This window comes from Hippocampus zosterae, chromosome 11 (genome assembly GCF_025434085.1).
Source record: "Hippocampus zosterae strain Florida chromosome 11, ASM2543408v3, whole genome shotgun sequence".
Classification (NCBI taxonomy): domain Eukaryota; kingdom Metazoa; phylum Chordata; class Actinopteri; order Syngnathiformes; family Syngnathidae; genus Hippocampus; species Hippocampus zosterae.
The window spans coordinates 13,090,004-13,111,475 of record NC_067461.1 but is presented as its reverse complement, the minus strand read 5'-3'; the positions used below and the strand labels follow the sequence as shown (position 1 = coordinate 13,111,475).

Sequence of the window (21,472 nt, the reverse complement as noted above, 5' to 3'; positions counted from 1 at the left end):
TTTCCGAGACACCTTGCACTCTTGTTTTTTTCCTTGTTTTTTTTTTTTTTTTGGTCTTCCTCACATCTGTTCGCCAATACGACATGACAAGCGTGAGTTGAAATGGTAGAAAATGCTAATTTCGTACACAAAATACCAAATGGTGGTGATGCTGCAAAGTAAAGCACATAGACAAGAGTTGTCGGGTAACCTACAAACTGACTTGGCGTGCTGGATTTGGTTCTTATCACAGAGTTGCTGCAGCCAAGTTGCTAAGGACTGAACGCTCAGTGAACTATCTGCAAACACGCAGCCGAATGCAGCCTCAGAGCTGACATGCTCTCACTGCGGGCTGCCATGCTACTCACATCCTGCTTGTAGAGGAGCTCAGCAACATGGCTTTGCCCCCCTTGCAAATCAACTTTTCCTGGAAGGCAGAGAGGGAAATAAAGGGACAAAAGCAAAAAGGAAGAAAAACATCAATAGCAAGACCGCGGCGAGTTGTTCGAACTGTTGTTTCGTTTTTGCTGTCGTGTCTATAAACTTTAAAGAACCGTTATTTATTGACTTTGACCTCCAGTACTCTTGAGTGTGAGATGACATCATTCAGGCAATGTTAGGACTGATTGCTTTCGCTGATGTGTTTTCCTTCACGCGCACCTTAAAATGTCCTTGCAACTCTTGTAAACCCTTTTCATAGGTCATACATTGTTTTATCAAGGGCAGTGACCCAGGAAAAAAAACAAAAACACATCAGAGAAAGTGACCCGTGCAATAACCAACTGGCTATGAATGTCGCATGGCCCTTGTACCGGTTGATTTGGGTTGAGATTGAGGTCTCGACCCCTGTCATTATAGCAAGATAGTGCCCTCTGTAATCTCTGGTCCCTTATTCAGTGCTTATTATATGGAAGAGTGCCCATTCTGGTTGGTTGCCTTCAAATTATTTTACATCGGATATAGTTGTGTTTTTTCTCTTTTTTTTAAGTTTGCATTATTCAGAGCAGCGTGGGCCTGATTTATTAAAAGTTTTTAAGTGCAAAAAGGAACAAAGTTGACTGCGCACACAGACTGATGTGGAAGTTGAACTGCAAACCGGGTGCACCTGCAATTGTTAGCCAGATGCATAAATTGTTGCATTAATTTTGTGCATTCTGCTTTATGTGTATGCAGACAGAAAAATATAGTGCATGCAATGTGAATTATTCAAGGTCATATCCAATCTTGCGTCTTTAAAAGTGCGTCTTAAATTATGCCACCATCTCCGATGCCATTTTAACCTGCGACAAAACACTGCATCAGTTTTGTTTTTCCTTGAATCTGGGTAATTTCAGTGCACGGTTAAAATTGATGCTGGTCTCTCCCAAGTTTTAAACATGATGTTGGTTCACACAGCAGGATAATAGCCCAATTTCAGCCCCAACCCTCCCCTCCTAACATTCGTAAGGAAGCCACGATTACAGCATTGGCTCAAAAAGATCATCTTCTCAGATATTCCTGATGTGCGTGGTATGTTGAGACTGATCTGGACCACTCGGATGGACGCTTAGGCGGCTCTGATCTCCAGTTGGGGATATTCAACATGTTGGATTATTTTAGCCTGACTTCTCACTGTTTGTGATGTGCCCTGAGGACAAACAAACACGCAATCTGTTGAGAGTGACGTTCTGCCAATCATAAGCTAGTGCCGCTGGCTCCTCTTCGTCTGTCATGTTAGTTTACTCTAAAGTACCGTTTAATCTCGAGAGGTTTTGCGAGATTTCCCGTCTGACCCGAGAATATTATTAATGACATCGGGTTTGCATGTGATGTGTTGTTGTGGCTGCACACCACACATTGTATGTTCAAATGTGATGTATCCGGTGACTTTTTTTCTTGTCATGTGTGCGGTCTTTGAAGCGCAAAACCCTTATTTAAATGCAGCCATTTTTTCCAGTGTTACGTGTTGCCACCAGCTCGCTGTTTGGGATCTTAGGTCAAAGTTTGCTATCGTAATAGATCGTGCCCATCAACCCTGTACACAAATTGTGAGTGTTGTTGCAGAATTCCTGTTTTGGTCAAATAATTTCTGTAGTATAATGGTTTTGTTGTCAGACAAGACTCATCATGAAGTGAGATGCAGCTTTGACTGACAGGCAACAATGTGTACGGTTCCAAATGAAGTCAGAGTCAAATGCTTTTGTAGGCAAAGCGGTACATGGCCTCTGTGCGTTAATGGAAAACGGAACAGTCACCAACACTGGAAAAGTATGAGGGGGAAATCAATGCACGGGAATAGAATGATCAAATGAAAAATATTCTAGTAAAACTAGTTCTGCCTACAGTACATGTTATGAATGTCTTTTAGACACTGGTATTGATTGACATTGTCTCTTTCCTTTTGTAGGATTTCCCAATGAGCCTGCAGCTGACATTGCCCTGAACACAGTCAAAAGTTGGATCGAAGAAAATCCTAATACGGTAAGACGTGTTTATAATAATAATAATAATAATACATTTTATTTGTGGGCGCCTTTCTAGAAACTCAAGGACACCTTACAACAAGCAGTTAAAATCACGAGTACAATGTTAAAAAACTACATCAAATAAGATAAGAAAAAATACAACAAAATAAATAAATAAAACAATGGCTTTATGGTCTGAGTGAATAGGCTTGTCGAAACAGATGTGTTTTGAGGCGGGATTTGAAATTTGTGTATCCTCCTCCTCCTCCTCCTCCTGGGGTGAGTCATTACAAATGAGCATGGTCGGACCACCACAGTGAGACAAAACGCAAATTTTCACGCATCCTTATATTTGATGGCGTCTCGTCAATTTGCCTCGCAACATCAACCCTCAAGTTTGAGGTCTGCATTCGTCATCAAATTAAAAGCTAATCTGAGACTAATCAGACCTTAAATGGTCTGTTGATTCTTCAACTGGTTTTAGCCGAGAAGTATGAGCAAAGTCAAGAACATAAACACATCTGATGAAATTATCTATCAGCGTTTTTGTGTTACATTCATTATTGAGGTCTTGAATGGTCTGGACATGGCAAAGTCTTTCATGCTTCTTCAATAAATTGTACTTTGTGATTTATTTGTTGGTAAACATTTCACTAGTGGAAAGCATGTGAAATTGAATAAATCGTGAAATTAAATTCTCCTTTTTCATTCCGTAAATGATTACCGGTAGTCCTTTGGAATAACAACTCTAATGATGACTTCAAATAATTTTATATCAATGCAATATTAAACAATACAACATCAAAGCAAAAAAAAAAAAGCTTGAATGGTGAGCAGCTTCATCTTACTTCTGCGGTCGAGGGTTCAAATCCTTCCAGTATATCCTTTATGTTTTTTCCAGGCTGGCATGTGTTTCCCAATCAGGATAAGCCATATAGAAAAAGGGTGACTTCATATGGTGTGCCGTTTTTATTTTTATTCGTCCTTAAATGGTTATGAACTGGTTGTCAGAGGGTAGTTAAATATGACACCGAACATTAACCTGTGACTAATTCAACCGTCAGAGGTCATCTACGTGCGCTACTCTTCTATTTGTCACCGTGGTTGTCCGTTTCAAACTCACAGCTTGATATGCTCCAGCATCGCTCAGCTGGTGTTACAGATGCTGTGTAGAAGCAGGCAAATCTTACCTGCTGCTGGATTAATTTGCAACTGACGTGTGACAAGACGTTGCCAAATGATTGCTGCAAGGTGCATTTGGTGAACCCCGTCTTTTCCGAAGAATACCGGTGACTATAAACGGCAGACTTTAAGATGACTCTTATGTGAAGACTTGAAATTGCACATCCTATAGGTGTGAATGTGTAGGTGCCCTGCAATTTAATCACTTTGACTAAGACATGACTCTGGCTGGCAATTCCATAAGCATTTCCATTAAAAAAAAAAAAAAACAATTTTGACTTGGTGACGGTGTTTACATTTTATCACACAATACATTTGCAGCTGTATGTTCCTATACAGAGAAGTCAGTGCAGTTTGTTTCCATATATATATATATATATATATATATATATATATATATATATATATATATATATATATATATATATATATATATATATATATATATATAAATGTTTCTGTTATTCGGCATCCTGTCAATTTAGACATGGAAATGTAGTCTGGTTGAGTCCAAAGTAAAACATGGTGCTGTTACTTTCATTACTCAATAGTATGCAGTATGTGTGCTTCAAGCCTCACTGGTTGCAAATGGCCACTAGGAAGAATAAGTATTAATCAGTCAAACTTAACCTGCTTGTTCAGCCGCAGTCCAGTGAGCTCTATGCTGAAGTGCTAATATGGTCATTGTCAACAAGAGACAATTCATTTCACGGTGACAATAAGGCTTCTACTTTGGGGGGGATGCTGTGCTATTGTGGCTTAGAAATCTGTAAAATAGCCTGGCAGAGGATCTGAATCACTTGGGTGGCAGAGTCCATTCCCTTCTCTGGGCTGCATACAGTGCATGCGCGTCTCTTTTCTGTTTTGTGAGCTATCCACGTCTAGACTAACTTGATAGCATGCAAACACAATATGTGTGGAGTCGAAGGATGGTGGTTACATTAAGACTTGGTTGTCCCGCAGTGTGTCGTTGCTTCGACAAGAGCGGAATTGAAAAGTAGAGAACACACTCTGATTGATTAGCCTTGAGTTTATCTCCTCTGCCAGCATTCTAACACAGGTGCACTCACCAAAGTGCAGCAATGTCACACCCATGCAGGCTTCTATTGTGGAAGAATAAATAGCAGCTGTGTGCCAAGACCCTTTAATCGAGAGAGACCTGAGTGCAGCAGTGATGCTTCAAATAACAATAGATGACCGAATGAAGGGGCTCAGCCTCTACTGTGGCACATAAAATCAAATTGGGAAGGGGGAGTTATCTTATTCTCAAGAAACAGAATGATTCTATGAATGAACGCCACTCATTTGGTCTTATTTATTTCACACCCTCTTAGTTTTGGATCAAATTGAAAATTAATCCTAGTTATTGTCATAAAGTTTTGAGAGCAACCTCTACAATCAAAGTAAAAATATTTATTCAAAGCGATCACTATCTTTTGTTCTAACTTACTACAGGTTGTTGGAGGATCCACACGGTTTAGTTTGATCATGAAACGTTCTTTACAGCAAGCAGCTAAAACCTGTTCTGGCCTTTCGTGATGAGTTCGGTCCAAGGTGAGCATTTACTGTGTGCTCTTAAGCACTGCACATAAAACGTGTAAAACGTGTGAGATTATTTCACTGATGGCTAATGAATAATAACAGGATTTTTCATAATTCTGTCAAGGCATACAACTAACACTGTAATGCTCGAAATGTATGCGTAAAAACACAGTGGGCTCCTGTGATTATGTTATGAAAGCATACAATAGATTTTTAGGATACAGTATGTAAAATGTGTTGTCATTAAAGAAAATGTTTTTTTTTTTGGGGTTGGGGGGGTCCTTCAAATTAAAAAAAATCAAAAAAGTCACCACAAAATTAGATGGTCTTCTTCAGCCAAGTACACTCATACCTCAGTTTTCGACCATAATCCGTTCCAGAAGGCTGTTCAAAACCCGATTTGTTCGAAAACCGAAACCACGCTCTTTAAAAAAAAAAATCTTTATTGAACACGTCTGCTCACAATGGAACGCTACATGAGGAAGCGTCACATCCTCGTCTAACCGAGGAAGCATCACTTTCTCGTGTAAGGAAGGCGCGAGGAGTGAAGTGGTGCATTCAAGCGTGCTCAGTTTGGTCAAGAAACTAATTTCGGTCGTAATCCGAGGCATAAAAAACACGAAATTTTTGGTCGAAAATTGATATGGTCAAGAACAGAGATGTTCGAAAACTGAGGTTTGACTGTACATAAATTGTGTTAACTCTAAATAGGATAATTGGTACAATTGATTTAGAATCATTTACCATGGATTTGATTCAAGAATTACATTTGGCTCTTCTAGAACAATGTGATACAATTCAGTTTGAATCAGAGGAGCCGAAAATTCCTTTTCTAAACTTTGTTGTATATTTGCCGGTGTATTCAGCAGTAATGTATCAAGAATAGGAAATGTGAAATAACAACGAAGCATACACATCCCGAACATGCAAATTGAGTTGGACCCTGCATGGTTCACTCTGAGCCAACATACCAAGTTACTTTCTCCATATCAGTTAACTAACACGATCACCATAATATTGACAGTAACAATCTTTCTTTAATAGAAAGCAACACACTATTGTGAAAAAAACCATTACATTTTATATGTCAATCATTCCCTGTGAAAGTTATCATTTTAATGAGTGCTGTATTAAAGCATAGAAGTAAGGAATATAGTCGTTTCGTCTCTTGTATCGAGAGGTGTGTGCCAAAGGGTGGCATCTGTGGGCGCATGAGCGGCCACATTTCCCACCGCGTGCCTCAAGGATGCTGATGCGTCCCACTGATGGTTTGCGCAACTGGCATGCCGTTCAAAGCTGGCGCGGCTCTTTTGAAGTGAGCGTCTACACCCCTTTGAATTCTCTGCTGCGACTGGGAGCGTCAGGCACATGTGGTCTGAGCAGCAACTGAGAGCAGGACTGAACATTGGGCTCTGCATGCGCACACCGTATGTGATGCGGAGTTTGAAATGGGCACACGGTGTCTCCAAACTGAAATACCTTTCTGGCAAGAGAGGTTTTGTAAATTCTGACTCTTTTCTTTTTTTTTTTTTTCTTAATTTGGTGTCAGCTAATTACTTTGCGCCGACACTCAATGTGTATTATGTAGTGTGATATATCAGTGACTGGCCCGAAGGCTGCAGCGTTGGGGTTTTATGTCTTTTATGATCTGAGGGTTTTATGATCTTCCCCTTTCTGAATAATGTGACGTGTGCTTTCTGATTCCCCTAACAACCACTTTGAGTAGTTCAAAATGAAACTCGCATCAATTTTTGGATCGATTGAAGACGATATGGATTCAATTAGCGAATGGATGCTGTTGAAAGTTGGTCCTCAATTGTAACTTTGTAATGCCTCGTGCTATCTGTAGATGAAAAGTGGTTGTGTTTAAATGTGTTCTGTTGAAGATTAAAAAAAATATAGAGTTTATCACAAACAGTAAATGTAAGAGTATTTTCAACATTTATCTGGAAAATATTTGATTGTGCCCTTGAGTGAAATATCTTTTGTGGGGAATTAAAGCTTTTATCTTTCCCTCATATCAAAAGAAAGGTTTTGCTTTAGTAATAACAGAATGGTTGTGTAGTTCGATGAAACGAGAATTTTGACAGGGCATAATCTGGGGGAGCTTGTCCTTTCATAATCTTCGATTTCTCTTATTGTCATTTGCCAGGCAGGAAGATAAAGCCCAAACTTCATGTTTTATTTTAGGTATTTTTTTGATGATAAACAGTGTGCTTAGAGATGCCTTTTCAAAGGAATATTTTTTATCTTTTTGCAGCATGTGAAATTGCTATAAATTATCATTATCTTGAGGCTAACTTTTCACAATAAATTACAATGCATCTTTATGCGGCCCGCGAAAGCCGATCAAACAATCCATGATGCTTCCTAAATGTTCTAGGAGCATTGTCTCGCTATTTCAAACGTGTTAATTATATATGATATTAAATTATAGATTCTGATACGATGATATTGAAAATTTCGCTCATCATAACAACAGATGTCATGGACATTTTTGACGATTGTACTGCCACAAACAAATGACTGTTTCATGTATTGGGCTATGTATGTTTTTCACAAAATGGTGAGATCTGGTTTTTGATGCGGCAAATGGAGAAGTTTTTTGATATCTATTTGTTGTGGCCTCCCTAATCCAGCTGCTACTGTATACAGTCTGCCGATCCAAGAGCCATCCACTGCACACCAATACCCAGATATGACGGTCTGTAAGTGCAGCACCACCTCCACACTTACTGTGCTGGAAAAAGCTATCTTAATGACATGCTAATTGATTTAGTGTAGCGGAGATAACAGTAGGCTGGCACACCGTGATAAAGTGAGAGCGGGTCGAGCCATTGGTTCAGAAGAGGACAGGAGACTCATCAAACTCCAGCCTGCTCCTCCACTCTCTTTGAACACAATTTTACACCACTGCACCCCATGCTGATGCGTGGAGACCTTGAATGTGGAGGAGTGTGTTTGTATGTGAATATGTCGTCCTTTGAAAATACAGTAAACCAAGTGCATGGCGCAAGAAGTATAGTTTAAGAGGGCACTGTCGTCAATCATTTCTTAGAATGTAAGTGTAGCCCCTTGCAAGTCACTCATTTGTGCTTTTTTTGGAGACATTTCTTGGTGGACAGAATGTACAGTGTGTCACCGAATTCACACTGGCAAGCGCAGACATGCAGATTGGACTATTAGTTTCAATTATTCAACATCATCTATGCTTCTTGTCTGGTGTTTAACACGAGTTTCAAGTATGAAGTCAAAGTCTATGAATTTGAACGAGGAAGTGCCTTTATTGTATCCCAGCCTGGAATTCCAGCAGAAACACTGGATTCATAGTGCTCTGTATTCTGCCCAAGAGGTTTTCTGTGTGAAGAACACCGGTCCTAGTTTGATCCAGAACGCTGTAGTTTCTCGAGTTAAGCTTTATTTGATCAGACATTGGGACCTACATTTGTTTAACATTTTATTGTGCATATGCTTTCAGATTATATACTTGTGTCAAACTTTGAAATGTACTGTGATCATCTGTCAGAATTTGTAGTTATTGAAGCTATCTCAAATAAACCCCGGTCTCCATACTGTTGTGTATGCATGATACAGGCTGGTTTCTTGCTGTCCTATTTACAACAAAATGATCTGGTCAGGCTTGTGTTTAGACCACAGTGTTTAGTAAGGATGGCAATAGCTCTTGTCAATTACTCGACATAATAGCATGACATCACCCTGGTAATCAATCCTAAACCCTTAATAGAAACAGAGCTTTTGTTTACTTTGCCTAGCCAAACTGCATTCCATTTGTTGACTCACCAAAAGACATTTTTTTCAACATCCTGGCACATTTCTACACACCAAACCTTGATACCACATGAATAAAACTAGACTGTACTATTAAAGTATCAAGTTCATAACAAACATGGCACTGGGTGGGGATGCGGGGTTGTTAGCCTTACTACTCGAGCACTCGTCATTAATTACGTTAGTCTATCTAGAGCCTGCAGAAACAGATAGCAAAGGGAAACCATTATGACCACTCCAACATCCTGTCACTCACGTGAGCTGATACCAAGCCATAATGTCTGAGACATTCAAGTAACCTTGGTTTGCTTCAGTGTTATAAATGGTGCAATTTCAATTCAGCCTTAACCTCTACACCAAATGTACACTCGGTTGAATCCCTATAGAAAACCAGAGCTGCAGCCCAGCGATACCGTATCAATATTTCAATAGCATTATCCTGTTATTTCATTTTTAATTAATCTATTAGAAGTTCAACTCTGTGGCCAAGGAAATATGGCTGACATGTTTGTTGGCCTGTTGAGTTTGTATTTATAAACGAGACTTTCCACTTCATGTTCAAATTCCAGTGTGATAATAACGGTGGCCACAATTCCAAATGCAAATCATCATTTTCGGAGACCACTCTCAACCCACCCATGTGGATGTCTTGGCTCTCTCTCCACTCTTTTTTCTCTGTCTGGAGAACACACAAGCAAGAAAGATGTTACCACTGTCGGCGGGTTTCGAGTCCCCTCAGGGGGGAGGAGACGAGACCACCGTAGTGATTACCTACACTGGTTTGTGATTGCAGTCTCTGGCATGTTATTAGGGGGAATGGGTCATACCTTGCACCATCTCAGAGGGGAATCAAATCAGGCTCGAAGACTTGCTTCAGGCATTGGTGGTTTTGAAAGTCAATGTTTTGCTTCAAAGCATACATTACCTTATCAGAGTATGTTTTTGCCCAAGGTTGTATTCATAAACAAAGTGTGCCCATTTGGGGTGGTTATGAAGGCTTTAGATTTTGTGGAGTCGAATGCATCGGTCAACGGTCAGTCAATATACCGGATGAAATATTTTTGTTACCAGATTTAGTTACATAAAACGGGGAAGCAGCACACAGAATTCCACTGCTGAATTTGTGTATTTGCAAGAGAAATAAAATTTGCAGATGAATTTCGGTAATATCGTCAACTAACAATTGAAGATTATCCGGTTGTAGGTGATTTTGTTGTCTAGGATCACAGCTTGACCCTGGAACTGGTTATTTCTTTTACCGGTATTTTCTATGGGTGATCTGTTTTAGAAATCTGAGAGAGTCGGGGACATGTTTGTGATTAACATAATTTCAAATGCCATTCGAGGTATACTTTAACTGGGTCTACGCTTTTGATAAAAGTACCTCTTCATACAATTTGTTTGAAATTTGAATTTAATCCCTGTAAATTGTCACAATAACTGCAGTGAACGTGAGAATCCCGAAGCCGTGGGCAGGTTTGACAAAGCATGGAGACAAGCAACTGCGCTCATGCCGAATTAGTATGCAAATGATAAATAATTAGGCAAAGAGGCTTCCTTTTTGTGACGTGTATAACGGCTGTGTATGTTAACTACATGACCCCGTCTTGAACTTTAATCGGAGCTGTCTCCGCATTGCTTGCTGCAAACAATCCTGTATATTTTTTGCTCTCGGCTGTATCCCCAGTCTGCCCGGAGTAATCAAAGGGGGGCAGAATTAATTGGTTGGCCCTGGCAAGACAGCAGGTGGCCTCGGGCAAGTCGTCACCTGCCTGAGGAAAGGGCACCTCTCATCTATTCAATGCCCACCCAACCATCCTTTGCCTCCTTTACCTTCTGTCCTTTCACCTTCTGCCCAAAAAAGCGCATGGATGCTGCAGTCCATGTCAGGGGGTCTCTCTCTGAAGGGGCTGCACAAAGTCACCTCAGTAAAATAATCAATTGAAATGCAATTCCAATTGCAAGAAATGGAATTGAGGCTGCCCATTTTCCATGAACTTATTTCAGATCATCGTGACACTCCTGTTACTATAACTGCCTGTCTCCATATGCCGGCATAAACACCCTGGAAAGGAGACGTTTTGCCTGACTTGTGGCTGATACATTCATCAAGCTGCTGCCAAGCCAATATCACACTGTCACAAGAGAGTATGTGCCATTCTATCACCATGAGAGGCTGACAAAACAAGTCCCTTTCCATAATACTCTCTCAGGCCAATGTCTTATATTGCCTCTCCGCTCCTCAGTCATCTTTGTTTCTGTTCCTTGCTCAAGTGGACCCAGGTTCAGGTCCACGACCACCCCTAACTCGCCCCGAGCCCCCTTTTTTGTTAACCTAGCCGAATTTGAGCATTACATTTCTGGTAATAGAGGGAAGAGTGGCGAGTTGTCTCGAGCGACTGAAATATTGCATTTTAGTGCTTCCCAATTTAAAATCTGTAATTGAGCCGACTCCCCTGCTTTCTGTACAAATGACTGTGCTGGGCAAAAGGTTCTGCCTAATTTCATCTTTTTCCCAAACTTGTTAAAGAGAAGAGTTGATGCTGCCAACCTTTTTCTTATCATTCTGGAGTCCCTATTTGTCATTCAAGGGAAACAGTTAAAAACCTCTCGTCCTGCAGAGAGGTCCCCAGCACACGCCTGTGTTCTCACCGCCTGAAGCACTGAATTACTATTTATGTGCACAACTTTGGCAGCGCACCGGACTTTGCCCCTGTTCAACCAGCAGAGCTAAAGCAGTGTTGCTTTCTGTTTTATTTTTCCTGTGTTTTTCCAACGTCCTCGCAGCAGACAGCATGTACTGCAAATGTCGTCGCACTGATATTTCAAATAACAAGATTCAATTCAAGTTTACTCCTTACACAAACCTGGTCTTCTTTGCAAGCTGAAATTGTTGTTCCAAAGCAAATTGATCACCTGTATTTTTATGTTTTTTTCCCTATCACTCTTAACAACAACAACAACAACAACAAAAAACCTTTGAGTTTTGCAATAGGTTAGGACCAGAATCACAGGATTAATATCAGAATTAGCATGATGAATGCCATTCAACCTTTAGGGTGAAGGCTCTACAACCTTTGCTAGGTTTCCAATAAGAGCTGTAGGTTCTTACAACCACAGTTTGATTTCTACTTTTCAAGCACTTTCTCCTTTCAAACTGAAATAACTGAGACAAAATAAGATATTTTAGAATATGGCAAATGTGAATCCCATAATCATTATTTTAATGTCATGTCTGGCTGCTGTGGAATGTTTGCGTTGGCATCATATATACAGGTAGTCCATTAAATGTGCGAACAGAAAGGTGGATTTTTCTGTTGCGCAAAGATTTCTGTTTATTCAGTAGAATTGAGCTTTTTTTTCTATATCAGAAGTGAATAAATAACCATTTTAATTCTTAAATTAGTAAAAGTAACCGTTCTGGGGAAGTTGGAGTCCTTTTGGGGTTTTACAGAGAGTTTATTGCGTTTGAGCATTGTGGGCCTCTTTTGAATTGTATAACAAATGTAAATATATTACCTCTCAAGTGTCCAGGAAGTGGGATTTAGGGGTTTCTGCTGGCATGGGAAATATATGTGTAAAATAACATTATTTCGATAGCTAGATGACATTGTCAAAAGAGTCATAGGTAGTACAATATACAATTTGATACATCCCTTTCATGTAGTAGTGTTTCAGTCAGAGAAACATATCCTTTATTCGTGTTTCAACTCATAATCCTTTTTCTGTTTTGAGTTTAAAATCATACAGAACTTCATATTCCTTGTATTTTGTTATACGGCTGCATCAAATGCATTCTATAGTGAGTCACTTGGATGGTTTGAGACATTAAATGGCACTGTGCCATTTGTACTCACTTGCTTAGATGGTCACGAAATGTTCCTTATATTGCAAATGCTGATTTATTTATTTTTAACAGAAAAAAGTGTATAGAAAGAAATATGAAATGCCATCTGTCTGACTCCCACGGGCTTGGTTGATGCCGTCTTATGTATGTTGAAACACAGACAGGGTCTTCTTGCAAATGAGCTTCAGGGCTTAGAGTTTGCTCGATGTGTCGCCGTACTCCACTTCTGCTCTCTTTTTCGTCTGACATATCCTCTTTCAGTGACCTCAGATGTGTTTGCAGCTCGCCGTTTTTATTCCTCAATCTTTGTTTTAAAAGAAAAATACAAAGCGGACCAACTTGCGCACTTTATGTCAGCTGTCATAGATGACATTAAAGCGTGGGCATTGTGAAGTTTGAGCACAGGCATTTTTCATCCTCATCTGACAGAAAGATTGAAAGAGATTTCTAAAGGGCTTTGAGCCGTTCTATTTATTTATTTATTTTTACATTTTCGCTTTTGGACTAGAGCTTGATTGGAACTCATTCATCCTCTCAGCCTCAAAAAGCAGCCAAGGTTTGGGCCGTAACCAGATTCCGTCTGTCACATCATCACAGAGACTTCAGACGCTTATGTCTAAACGCTTCACTGACGGAGCATTCGGCCATTCAGCGGCTGCGTATTCTCGGACTTCATCAGGAAGGCCATTTCCTAATGGAACCCAGAAAGAGGATCTTAATGAATACGCATTGTGACTGCTTCTAAGCTTAGTTATGTACAGTATGCAAGCCTTTTGTTCCCCTTGTTTGTGTGCAGGCAAGATGCGAGAGGTTGGATGAAATTGATTGATCTCAAGTTATGACAGAAGCAGATTCTTCCTTGCGTCCAGTTTGTAAATTTGTCACTTTTCATGAGTGTAGTAGTGCACTTTATATTCTAAAATGGTGGCCTTTGCTCTCATGCCTAAATGAAATGCTGGGTGTATCATGCACTTGAACATATAGTCACAAGTCATATAGGCCCTTCCTTGTTTTTCCTTTGTTTCTCAAATATAAGAATAAGACTCTAATCTTACCCCGAATGGACCTGTGCGCTTTTCAGTTGGATAAATAAATGCCTCTGACTATACAATATGCAGTCAGTAAGCATTTAACAGGAGTATTGTTTGTGTGCCGTGTTTCACAGGAGACTTAATTGCAATGTTCACAATTTTAAACAGTTCGCAGGTGTATTGATAGCATGTCTTTGATATGGTTTCATCAAAATATCCCCAGGATCAAGAAATTTACTTTACGGCCTTGTTTTTGTTTTTTTATTCTTGCTGAGGTGTGTCTGTTTTGAGGGCGCCTTTCTGTGTCCAGAAAATGAACCCCTATGCTAACAACAAGTGTAGATTCAGTTACCATGGCAACATGGGTCAGAACGACTCTCAGCTGCAATTGAAAGAAAAAAATTAATGAATAGTGTGATATGTGAATCCCATGCCAGTTTCCATAAAGAAAGCATTGATTGTGTTTTAACTTCAACAGATAGCCACTTGTCAATTATTTATTTATTCATGAAAAATAAAAACATGGGCTTTCTGAAACACTTTCTCATTGACTACACAAGGTCATGTCACAAAGAGTCTCGGGATTGTCAGGCTGTGTCCTAACAGTTAATAAAATACCTCCCACAATCCATCTTGAGGTTGCAATTCCAGGAGGGGTTTTGTAGAGAAAATTAAATGAAATTCAATTAAGTGATTTGCTGAATTGAAGGGGAAAATGGCAGTGATGTGGAAAAGGCTTTTAATCTTGGTGAACCACCTCTTCTTCTATTAAGCTCATATCGCCTGCTTATCACACTAATCACTCCACCCAATGTCTGCAATGCTGGCCTTTTTTTTTTCTTTTTTTTTTTTTTAATGAACCCATCATGGCCTGTTTCAGTCCACCAAGACTGGCAGACACAGAATGCGCTTTTGAAGTGGGCGTGAAACAATCAGTGTGGTGCTATGGCCCGTTTAGACAACAAGAAAAGAAAAAAAATAGCAGAAAAGCCTCGTGTGATTGTTCAGGAGTTAAAAAATGTTGCTGGTTATGACAGCAAAATAAATACTTCATTCCTTGGCATTTCCATGCTCGCAAGATGAGCCGTGACAAGCTGTGAAGGACTTTGCAACCAAGGTTATGGTGAAGAATCCTCTCTGGCCAAAATAATCGCTACACCCGCACACACAAAAGATCTGAGAGGAAGTAATACAAGAACATTCTGAAAAGACAAACAATGCTTGTTTTGAACCCTTTCAGGCACAAATATTAATATCCTACATCAGGATTTTTTTCTCAAGTGTTTTTTATTAAGTCTTTAGGCATTAAAAAAATTATGGCATTGGATGGTAACATATACATGGGTCCATTGTAATGGTCGATGCACAACAGTGACATTAAGATTCATAATTATTAATTTAAACATTCAAACATATTATATTCAATTATTATTATGTTTGTTGTTCTATTGGATGTGCTGTGCTGTGTCATAGTGAGTGTTGTTTCTTACATATTGCCCCCCCCCCCCTTCCCACGGGGCTCCAGGTTGTCTCAAATCGTTTCGTTTCGTTTGATTGTTTGGCTGTAAGTTGCCCCTAAAATTGCCCATCAATACGTTGCAAAAGCAGTTATATTGCTACATACCGACGCTGATCTACTTGAATGGTGGACGCAGCTGTTTTGATAAATGTATGCACATATGAATGACATTTTCTCCAGTGTTCACTTCTGGCGACTTAGTGCATATTACCAGTAATACAAGAAATAAGTAAGAGGAAATAGGAATGCTCACTTTTCAAGCCTATTTACGGTGTTTTACTTGAGATTTGTGAGTTAAGGACAACTCTGCTCCTATTAAAAAAAAAAAAGAATAGAATAGTCAGCCCTGTGGCCTGTCTTATATGGGAAGGAAAAAAACAGTCTGAAATAAAATTTAGAACACTAAACAAAAACAGAGCACTGTAAGTTTAAGTGACGTCATCAACAAAAGAAATGAGTTGGCTCAGGTTAGCGTAGGTTCTATGCATGAGACAAAAGAGACAAACTAATTAAAATATAGACCCTTCATCCTAACATCTCACGTTTCCATTTTCTCAAAATTTTCCTCCAGAGGTCTGTGAATGCATTAACATTGACTCGTACTGTCAAAGTTGCCCTGTACCCTTTAGAAAAGGTCATTAAATTGCACAAAAAAAAAATGCATATTATTCCATGTGGGACATCTCAGTGCCAGGTGTTGAAAGCGACATGGTTTAAAGCTGCGATAAGCAGTGGGGGTGTGCCCTTTGCCATTATGCATGCTTGCCAATCGATTCTCCACAATTCCAAAAAAAAAAAACAGATGCAAATCAGAAAAAGTCAGAGGGCATATTGTGCTAACTGCAAGTCTGGCCCGACTAACCACGGGTTCATCATTTTTTATGTTTGTTGCAAATGCGTACCAATTAAACAAGCACATGCCAACCGACACACAAACTCATTTACCCTTTTGTCAAGAGAGCAAACAATCATTCTACTGATTGAAACGACACAGAAATTGCAAATTTAATGTGACTACTTTCTAATCATGCATTTCCTATCCCCTTTCCATTGTAAATGGTGTTAATTTTAAGATAATAAAATATTAGTTTCTGAAATCAAAGAATGATGGAAACAAAATGATTTTCGGTATGCGGCGTTTTTATATATAATTTACCAAACAAAGGATTTAAAATCCACCTCAATTAGAGCTGATTCACAATCTCTCTCTGAGGCGTTAGAAAAAAATCAAGCGGACTTTTCGCCACGTTTTTGTTTGATTTTTTTTTTTCCGAAATGCAAGCAATTAATAATTAATAAATAATAATTAATCCAAAAACACTCATCTCCATAACATCCAAATAATAATTTAAGTTGTCTATGAGATCCTGTGTGTGCGTGTGTGCGTGAGTGCGTGTGTGTGCGTGTGTGCGTGCGTGCGTGCATGCGTGCGTGCGTGTGTGTGTGCGTGTGTGTGCACAGACTGCAAATCCCACGTGTCAAATGTTTTCAGTCTGCACCATTCATCATTGACTTTGGATGCCATTGCATTGCTCTAGCACATTTTACAAACTGCTCATGAGAGCTGATGCGGAATTACTGATGTAGAGAGCTGTTTTAAAGCTGTTTTTATCCATTCAGCATTGTACGATTATTGCAGTTAAATGGTGGGGAAAACGGCACAGTTGTCAGAGCAAAACAGTCACTTGGCACTGTGTAGTAGCATGATGATTCGGCATGAGTTCATTTACCAGCCTCACACGCCCGGTTGCCTTTTTCTACCCAGTATACTCTGTAACCCAGTACACTATGTAATAACCAACTGTCTGTCTTCGAGCATTATTACAAGGTGTATATACAGGTGTATCTCTCTCTCTCTCTCTCTCTCTCTCTCTCTCTCTCTCTCTCTCTCTCTCTCTCTCTCTCTCTCTATATATATATATATATATATATATATATTATTTTAATTTTTTTTTTTTCATACACGAAGAGTGGAATATATTCCTTTAATTATTTGTGGCATGACTGAATGGATTTGTCTTTGGTCAGTACACTGGATTTCAAAATTCATGCTTAGAATTACTCTAAATAAATTTACGAGTTTACCCTTTTGGATAATTAAAATGACTCCTAAATTAATTGCTGTTAGATTGTGACCGAGTCTTCCGGCGTGTCAGAGATGTAATGAATCAATTAAGTTATGACATTGTGCCGCCTCATTCCTACATGTGCAGCTCTCGTTTCTCTAAATAAGAATGTGTGCGTTTTCATTTCTGGAGTTGGTCGAAACGATGAGCTTTTTTTTTTTTACATATACTTCAGTGTGCATTTTAGATATATCTATTTGAGGGCAAAAAATTCTGCCATTTGTATCTCAGCTTTCTCCTACATTCCTCAAGCCTGCATGTCGGGTTAATTGCAGACGCTAAATCGGACCTAGTGTGAGTATGTAATGTGTGTCCGTGTGGCTACACTGTGGGTTCGAAAATGGATGGATGAGTCGAAAAAAAAGTGGATCTCCTTTTTTTAGCTGTTTTCATATCATTACACATTTTCTTTTGTGTGTCTGTGTGTGGTCACATCTACCTATAATTTAATATTCAGTATGACGTACAATGGGCATGACAAATACATCGGAAGACATGAGTAGGAAAAAAAAACAACTCATGCATGTGGTTGCAAGGTTCTAAACACAAGCAAATATGACACTTCTTGTTAATTCATTAGAAATGAAACATTCCGAACTTGTTCCGACATGATTTTTATCCACACTTCATCAGTGTTTTTCCCATCTTGTAAAACTACTGTGAAGAATTGTTCGGAGAGGTCTCTAACCTGAGATGAATTGCTACGAGGCCCTGAATTAATAAGGCAAAGGTTAATGTTTGTGTAATTATCAGTGTGAAGTCTTATGGGAGATGATTTCCTCATCTCTTCATCATGAGAAACCCGTGTGATCACATCTCATGCATTAGACTAATAATTACATTTTCACACTCCTTATCTCATACTTTATTAAATGCTGTGGCGTCCATCTTGCCATTGGCATGCACCGTCTCCGGAGTCAGCCGACAGCCAAATGGGAACCATGTAAAGGCAGGCGTATCAAAATGGGTGCGCCAACTGCCTTTCGTGAAGCTATGTATGTTTACTTAATAGCCCCAGCTGCTTGTTGAATCACATACTATTATCATGCACCGATTGTTTCAGCAGGTTGAGGTGTAAAAATGTGTCTTGAGCGAGTTACAGCACCGAAGCGTCCCACATGGCCCATTGAAGATAGAAATACAACTGGAACTACTTCACAGCACAGTATATCATTTTGTTATGAGTCCCCCACAAGTAGTGCACAGGGACGACGCATCATCGCATTTGGAAATGCAATGGCATCTTATTTCCTGCTACTTTAGAAATGGGGAATCTGGAGGCTGCAGAAAAGGAAGAACTGTTTTCTTCTGACGTTGTTTGGTGGCATTTTGGCCAATTTACACATAGCAACTTCAGGATCATTACCTGTTTTTACACATCAGCCCTCCAGGTACACTGTATGGAGAATGACTCCTGGCTGCATCTCGATGTGTGAGTTTCACAGTGTTTATGTGCCTAACTGGTCCGTTTCATCGCCAACCACCCCGGCAGGCAAAATTCCATCTCTGCAGATAAAGATCTTGATATACCCAAGAACTCTGGAGCAGCAGGTGTGAAAGAAGCCCAGGGACTCTGGCCTTCAAAACTCTTTTCCACCAAGTACTGGAGACCTTTTGCATTTCAAAGAAAGGAATAAGTACAATTTCGGATAGATTCAAAGTCATCCGAGTCATGGTTGACCGCAGAGGTTGGTTCGAAGCGACTGGACTCTTTTGTTGAAAAGGTGATTCTTCAATTGTGAATTTTAGGTGTGGATTCCACAAGTGCCATCCCAAACTCATCAACTGTACTGGAATCACAAGCCAGATGTGTGTGTGTGTGTGTGTGTGTGTGTGTGTGTGTGTGTGTGTGTGTGTGTGTGTGTGTGTGTGTGTGTGTGCGTGTGCGTGTGCGTGTGCGTGTGCGTGTGCGTGTGCGTGTGCGTGTGCGCGTGCGCGTGCGCGTGCGCGTGCGCGTGCGCGTGCGCGCGTGTGTGTATATATATATATATATATATTCCAGCTCCGGTCTCCCTGTGTGGAGTTTGCATGTTCAACCCCAGGCCTGCGGGGGTTTTCTTCCTCCCACATTCCAAAAACATGCATGGCAGGCTGATTGAACACTCTAAATTGTCCCGGGCTGGCAACCGGTTCACGGTGTCCCCCGACTACTGGCCGAAGACGGCTGGGATCGGCTCCAGCACCCCCTGCGACCCTTGTGAGGATAAAGCGGATAGGAAAATGGATGTGTTTGTGTGTGTGTGTATATCTAAATGTATTATATGTATATGTGTATATATATATATATATATATATATATATATATATATATATATATATATATATATATATATATATATATATATATATATATATATCCATCCATCATCTACCGCTTATCCGGGGCCGGGTCGCGGGGGCAACAGCTTTAGCAGGGAAGCCCAGACTTCCCTCTCCCTAGCTACTTCCTCCAGCTCTCCCCGGGGGATCCCGAGACGTTCCCAGGCCAGCTGGGTGACATAGTCTCTCCAGCGTGTCCTGGGTCTTCCCCGGGGTCTCCTCCCGGTGGGACATGCCCGGAACACCTCACCAGGGAGGCGCTCAGGAGGCATCCGAATCAGATGCCCAAGCCACCTCATCTGGCTCCTCTCGATGTGGAGGAGAAGCGGCTCGACTCTGAGCCCCTCCCGGATGACCGAGCTTCTCACCTTATCTCTAAGGGAGAGCCCGGACACCCTGCGGAGAAAACTCATTTCGGCCGCTTGTATCCGGGATCTCGTTCTTTCGGTCACGACCCACAGCTCGTGACCATAGATGAGGGTTGGGACGTAGATCGACCGGTAAATTGAGAGCTTCGCCCTTTGGCTCAGCTCCTTCTTCACCACGACAGACCGATACAACGTCCTCATCACAGCAGACGCTGCACCGATCCGCCTGTCGATCTCCCGCTCCTCCTTGCCCCCACTCGTGAACAAGACCCCAAGATACTTGAACTCCTCCACTTGGGGCAAGATCTCCTCCCCGACCCAGAGGGGGCACTCCACCCTTTTCCGACTGAGGACCATGGTTTCAGATTTGGAGGTGCTGATTTTCATCCCAACCGCTTCACACTCGGCTGCGAAACGCTCCAGTGAGAGTTGAAGAGCCCCGTTTGAAGGAGCCAACAGCACCACATCATCCGCAAAAAGCAGGGATGCAATATTGAGGCCCCCAAAACGGACCCCCTCGACGCTTCGGCTGCGCCTAGAAATTCTGTCCATAAAAGTTATGAACAGAATCGGCGACAAAGGGCAGCCTTGGCGGAGTCCTACCCCCACTGGAAACGATTCCGACTTACTGCCAGCAATGCGGACCAAACTCTGACATCGGTGGTATAGTGACCGAACAGCCCGTATCAGGGGGTTCGGTACCCCATACCCTCGAAGCACCCCCCACAGAACTCCCCGAGGGACACGGTCAAACGCCTTCTCCAAGTCCACAAAACACATGTAGACTGGTTGGGCGAATTCCCACATACCCTCGAGGACCCTGCTAAGGGTGTAGAGCTGGTCCACTGTTCCACGGCCGGGACGAAAACCACACTGCTCCTCCTCAATCTGAGGCTCGACTTCCTGACGGACCCTCCTCTCCAGCACCCCTGAATAGACCTTACCAGGGAGGCTGAGGAGTGTGATCCCTCTGTAGTTGGAACACACCCTCCGGTCCCCCTTTTTAAAAAGAGGGACTACCACCCCGGTCTGCCAATCCAGAGGCACTCTCCCCGTTGACCACGCGATGTTGCAGAGGCGTGTCAACCAGGACAGCCCCACAACATCCAGAACCTTGAGGAACTCTGGGCGGATCTCATCCACCCCTGGGGCCTTGCCACCGAGGAGCTTTTTAACCACATCGGTGACTTCAGCCACAGAGATAGGAGAGCCCACCTCAGAGTCCCCAGGCTCTGCTTCCTCCAAGGAAGACGTGTTGGTGGGGTTGAGGAGGTCTTCGAAGTACTCTGCCCACCGGTTCACAACGTCCCGAGTCGAAGTCAGCAG

At 41.2% G+C, this 21,472-nt stretch overlaps 1 protein-coding gene across 3 annotated transcripts in view; it reads left to right on the top strand.

Moving 5' to 3' along the window:
* The window catches only part of macrod2 (mono-ADP ribosylhydrolase 2), a 384,195-nt gene that overhangs the window by 286,346 nt on the left and 76,377 nt on the right, over positions 1-21,472 (top strand). For all 3 annotated transcript variants that reach the window (XM_052079641.1, XM_052079640.1, XM_052079639.1), the window contains one exon: positions 2,366-2,439. In XM_052079641.1, the coding sequence (XP_051935601.1) occupies positions 2,366-2,439 (74 nt within the window). The remainder of the gene's footprint in view (positions 1-2,365; positions 2,440-21,472) is intronic.